Source organism: Ostrinia furnacalis, unplaced genomic scaffold (assembly GCF_004193835.3).
Source record: "Ostrinia furnacalis isolate ACB-3 unplaced genomic scaffold, ASM419383v2 OfSCF5051, whole genome shotgun sequence".
NCBI classification, from domain to species: Eukaryota; Metazoa; Arthropoda; class Insecta; order Lepidoptera; family Crambidae; genus Ostrinia; species Ostrinia furnacalis.
In genome coordinates this window covers 1165008-1171007 of record NW_021135290.1, presented here as the reverse complement: position 1 = coordinate 1171007, position 6000 = coordinate 1165008, and the positions used below count along the sequence as shown (strand labels likewise).

General features: G+C 36.0%; 1 protein-coding gene across 1 annotated transcript; it reads left to right on the top strand.

The window, feature by feature from the left end:
- The first annotated feature begins 826 nt into the window (after window positions 1-826).
- On the top strand, window positions 827-2005 carry LOC114360467 (zinc finger matrin-type protein 2). Its single transcript, XM_028315187.1, has 3 exons — window positions 827-1080; window positions 1214-1455; window positions 1698-2005. The coding sequence occupies exons 1-3, from the start codon at window positions 966-968 to the stop codon at window positions 1935-1937; spliced, it is 597 nt and encodes a 198-aa protein (XP_028170988.1). The 5' UTR covers window positions 827-965; the 3' UTR covers window positions 1938-2005.
- Window positions 2006-6000: the final 3995 nt, after the last annotated feature.

Below are 6000 nucleotides of genomic sequence, written 5' to 3'. Positions count from 1 at the left end.
AGTTGAAGCTTTTCGACTGGCTTCCGCGAGCTTGCGGCTCGTCATTCGTCCGCGAGATTGCAGCGGCTCTCTGTACCCAAGTTTACGTCTCTTTGTCCACCCGTGCCCTTCTCACCCCTCCCACGCAGGAATGGCCGATACAAATTATAAATAGATATTATGTCTAAGTACCTTACCTATAGGTAATTAAGCTTGTAATTAGTTTTATACAGAACTCAACTGAGTTTTTGACTAATCAAAATAATTAAGTTACATGCATGACACACTTTCTGGTGCCTCTAGTGGTGATGGTAGTCAATGAGCGGTCAACTGTTAACCAGCCAGCCCAGCAGTCAGCGAGCCGTAGGTACCTTAAGCGCGGCTTCGCCCACACCGTAGCCGAGGTGATGAACAGGCGCTGCTGATCGTTATAGTTGGACAACATAAGTGTCCCAGTTAAGACCTCGGTTAACGTTAACTAAATCTTTAGTTCCAATATAAACCACGTTTGACGTCCTTAAAAAGACTTTTACTGAAGGAAGGGCGCTATGTTTGCGCATAAATACATGATAAATACTGACGTTTCAGATTGACGCGAGACGAGGCGAAAGGCGATAAGTTCGCTTCGCAATACGGTTCGTCGGTTCCCTTCCCTACGGATCCCTTTTCGAGTTGATAGGTGTGCCTTTGAAAACTCGCCTCTGCTGAGGAGCTTCATTTCATTGCCAAATCCAAGGATATAAGTTCCTTGGCCAAATCTTAGGTTGGCATAGAGTATAGATTAACAAAAAAAAACAAACGTCATACTTGCGTAGCTAGCTGTCAATGTCATGCAATTGTCATTTTATCAATTTGTGTATTGTTGTGGAATGCCCTCGTATTTTATCGCAAAGAAGTATTAAATCAAGTTTATTCATTTGCTATTACTTGCACACAACATAGTAGTATAGTTTTTGGATTACTCAACTACTTGTAATTTCATCAAAATGAGTATGAGACCGGATGATCATCGCAGAAAATGGGACAAAGACGAGTTCGAAAGAATTGCTGCAGAAAGGCTAAAAGCAGAATTAGAGGAAGAAGAACGATCTAAAAAGAAAGGTAAAAAATGCTATTCTTAGTATTTACGACTGATTTTATTTATTAAAAATAGTATTCTTCTAATGAAATAATTCAATGACATTCTGAATAAAATATGTAAAGATTATTAACCATACTATTCACAATATTTCAGCACCACCTGTAAAACGAGAGCTTCTAAAACAGCGAGACTACAAAGTAGATCTAGACTCAAAGCTAGGCAAGAGTGTGGTGATAACCAAAAACACACCAACGTCACAATCAGGAGGATACTACTGTAATGTCTGTGACTGTGTCGTCAAGGACTCCATTAACTTTTTGGATCACATCAATGGCAAAAAACATCAGCGGAATCTTGGCATGTCCATGAAAATTGAGAGGAGCTCATTAGATCAGGTATGGAACTTCACTGGAACGTAATAAATATAATACATTATCATTTATTTATAAGAAATTTTTGCAGATGTATTATTCAATTCAGGGTTGTAATGCAATCCATTTTATTACAGTATAATTACAATTAAAAAACAAAAACAATTATTTTTAGGATAGTAAATAGTCAAAATTACACACTTTCTATTAAGTATTGAGAGTAAACTTTAGTAATTAAATTAATGGCTACAATTTCCCGTTTTCAGGTTAAAGCCAGATTTGCAATGAACAAAAGAAAGCTTGAAGAGAAAAAGAAAGAATATGAACTAGACACAAGGCTCAGAGAAGCAGCCGAAGAAGAGGCAAGAGTTAAGGAGCTACGTAGGGAAAGACGCCGTGACAAGAAGCGCAAGCTGCAAGACACCGACGAACCAGAAGACGCTCCAGCCTCATCGGAACTGGCACAAATCATGGGCTTCTCCGGCTTTGGGGCATCAAAGAAATGAGTTCTATTTTCCCTAGATAATTTATGTACCGTAATTAATTAATAATAAATAAAAACTATAGTATCAAATCAGTTTCTTTTGCAATGCTTTCCCATTGTATGGAATAAAAAAATTGCTTAGGCTCAATCAAATTACATTTTAAAGAAAATGGTATANCCATTCGATACGTTGCCTAATCGATGCCTGGTATGGTATGCTAAAAGTCGTTCAGGAGAGTGCAAGAAAGAGGTGCAGTAACCGCAGTTAAGGAACGACTGGGACGAACAAGGATAGGTGCATCCAGCTCTTAAGCCTTGACAGGGTTAAACTGGTTGATTCGGCCCTTTACAAGGCTTGGGAGCCTGAGAGTGACGAGCCATTGGACGTAGAGAGGGTCAATAATTATACGTACATTTTGTACTTTTTTGAAGATAAGCACGAGAACGGTTTGTCCAATACATAATATGTATTATGAATTTGGTCTTATTCAATGCAGGATCAAATGCCCTTCACCCGTCATGAAGACCAGTTTTCGATAGGGTAAGTCCTTTACGCGATATAACCGTAAAACCGAAAAAACGCCCCTTTCGGGGGCCACCACCACTTAAGCACATCTCCGTCGAAGTCGAAAATTAAGGATAGTCTTTAGTAACAAATCAGGAACTGGCTGCGTTCCAAAACAGAAGAAAAACACCACACAGAATGGAAAAATAGCGAAGGATGCAGGCAAACAAAAGATGCGGTTCCGGACGTATCGAAAAACTAACTCACCAGACTAAACAGGGACAGGAGGCCTTTAGCAGCCTAGACGGGCTACTCGCCTATCTGGGGTGGTTGGAGCAGGAAGATAAACCACAAATCGCGCACAATGGCACAATCATGAGGCTAAGTGCGGTATTCGATTGCCCCGCAAAACTACTAACTATGAGTAACAAATGAAGCCATTAAAACAATAAAATCTATTGTAGGAATTATTTCCGATTTCAAATGTAATTCTACTGGCCTATTAGGCAGTTCAATTTTTTAAGTTGTTTATTTAATCAATATTGATTTCTATTATTTTCATTAAAACGTCATTAGCAGGTTAGTACCTAATAACAATGTCAGTTACCAACTAGTTGGTTACTTCATTCAATGATTAAATGTTTTATTTTTTTATATTTTCAAAATAAAAATTATTTAAAAATATTCCTAGTTATATGAGTATTAATTTACATACTATTCTCGTATTGAAAGCGGTTAATAACTTAATAAAATAACATCAAAGACTTGAAAGATCACCTACCGAAAATTCAAAATTTCCAAAGCTTGGTACATGCAAAGCGGCAACCAAAGGCACAAGAATTATTGTATGTCATCTTGATCGCCGTATATGGTGCAATAGCTCATGTGAGTACCAGCCCTTCAGTTCTATTCAGTTTAAAAAAAATCCACTTTAAGTGTTTTTTTCCATACAAAAAAAATAAAAATATTTTTTTTCTCACACATGGAGCTACTCATACCCTTCATACTATATTAGTAAAACAAAGGGAGGTATACTAAACACAATACATATTTTTATTTATTAATTTCTGACATTAAGTTTCTATGGTATGGGAGCTTCATTTTCAGACCACCGTGCGACATGCACGTATGTGTGTACAATCAAATGGAAAATCATTAAAAATTTANATGGTATACAGTGTGAGTCACGTTAAAGTGTACATATGAAAATAGATTAAACTAGACCTATTTTTATCGACAAAAAAGAGGTCAAAATTTTTTTGAGATTTTTTTTTAATTTTTTATAGAATTTTTTTTCTTCCAATTACTTATTGTAAAGAAAACGTAATAACTTTTAAACTAAGCGGTATATCCTGATAAAAACAGTAATATTGCTAAATAATAGGCGATACTAAAAAAATACATAAAATACACAAAAAAGGCCAACAAATAATAAAAAATGATACTTTTTGAAAAAAATCTGCTTTTAAATTCGTGTTTTTTTGGTTATTTGATGAATTTCTCCAAAAAATGCCCCTATAATAGGTGGTTTTTATTACTTTGTATTATTCTCTATCGTATTACCTTTGTAAAACCAAAAATCGCATGTCTCTATCCCTATCACATTTGCTATGATCGTTCGAAAAATTCTATAAAAAAATTTAAAAAAATCTCAAAAAATTTTTGACCTCTTTTTTGTCGATAAAAATAGGTCTAGTTTCATCTATTTTCATATGTACACTTTAACGTGACTCACACTGTATTTATGAAGATACCTTACAGTAGTGATTTTATGATTCAGACAGATATTGTTATTAAATCAAAGATTTTAAAGCCAGTTATTCTTGTGTAGACAATGAATAGGAATTTAACCCTTAAGCAGGATAAAAGTCATTGGTTTTAACTGAACCTTCACAGCATAAAGTTCAAATTGATGTAGGAAGGCTAATATTATTTAAAGAATGTAATTGTGTGGTTGACTAACACAGAATGCCACCGCGCATTAAGTCCGCCGCCAAAATAAAAATAAATAAGTAATTCAGAAACCGTTCTAACAAGCTGGAACTTAGTACATTTTACTACGTAGAATAGTAGGGACAGGTTTATTCCAGTTGTCTCCTTCAGGCTTGTCCCCACTGTTAAGAATATAATTAAAATTTATTATTTCATTAAATTCCCGTTGTCTTCACTACCACGTACCGGAAAACGCAGCGTGGGACGTCCACCCACAAAGTGGACCGACGACATCATAAAGATAGCAGGGAAGCGCTGGACGCAGGCCGCTACCAATCGATCAACATGGAAAGCATTGGGGGAGGCCTCTATGTTCAGCAGTGGACATCCTATGGCTGAAATGATGATGATGTCTTCACTAGTGGGGACAAGCCTAATGTGGGCAACGGGAATAAGTCGTAGAGACTTAAGAAATCAATGTAGAGTGGAGTTACGGTCATTTTAGAGTTACATTATCTTAAATGGCAGAAACCATGTCCTATACCTGCCTCACGAGTTTACAAATAATAAAACGAAAAAAAAATTGTATGCAATGGTCAAATAATTTCGAAAGCTTGTATCGCGCATGGAATTTATTTTTCTGTTTGCGCTACAAGCTTTAGAAATTATTTGACCATTGCATAAATTTTTTTTTCGTTTTAGTACAACTGCATGTCTGAATAAAGCTTGTTTTTAAAAAGTTTTCTTTTATTAAAATTTTATTTTACACTTTTTAGTTGTAGGTATCTCAATCTGGGCCCTGGTCATCATTTAGCAATAAAGTGCTCGGGAAGACGAATCCAACGAACCCAAACTCGATAAGTTTCCGCCGTTTCATTTAGGAGTTCCTATGGCCACCTCCTGACTCCATCATTAAACCAGCTCAATGGTACCATAACATTGCATTGTCATCGTATTTACATAAGTATACCAAATTTCAGCTCAATCGGTTGAGAAGTGGTCTTAAATTCAGTTGCAAGATTTGTCCCACACATACTGAAGTCAATATACCTACTTAAAGCTTGTAATAAAAATCATTTGACCATGTTTTGTCGTATCAACGTAATTCAGAGAAAAACTTGATAATGTTACGTTAGGATATGACTCGTCTTCACAGTAGCCCACGCCTATCCGATTCACCATCTAGAACCCTATTGTATCCATTCTTTCATGCGGAACACGCTGGTGAATCGACAAGGTCGCCATAATGAAAACGACATGCACGTATGTGTGTACAATCAAATGGAAAATCATTAAAAATTTAGGTACTTTAATTTCGAAAACGTTTTTTTGGGAAAATTATTTTGAAGGACTGAATGATATAACCACTCGCCAGACTCCTACCTACTTACACTATTTGACTGGTAGAAAGTGCCTCTGTTGATATTCCAAAATGCTGTCATCATAATAATTCATCTTATTACGAAGATAGAGATAGATTTAAGTTCTTTTTAATACATCTACCCTCCGAATTACATTAGGTGTTTGTTGAGGCTATTTTATGATGTTCGACACAAAAAAACTATTTTACCTGGCACTTAGTAGTAAGGTAAAAATAAGTATAAGTACTAGGTACCTAAAGTGGAACGTGGGTAGTTGGGCAGGTTCC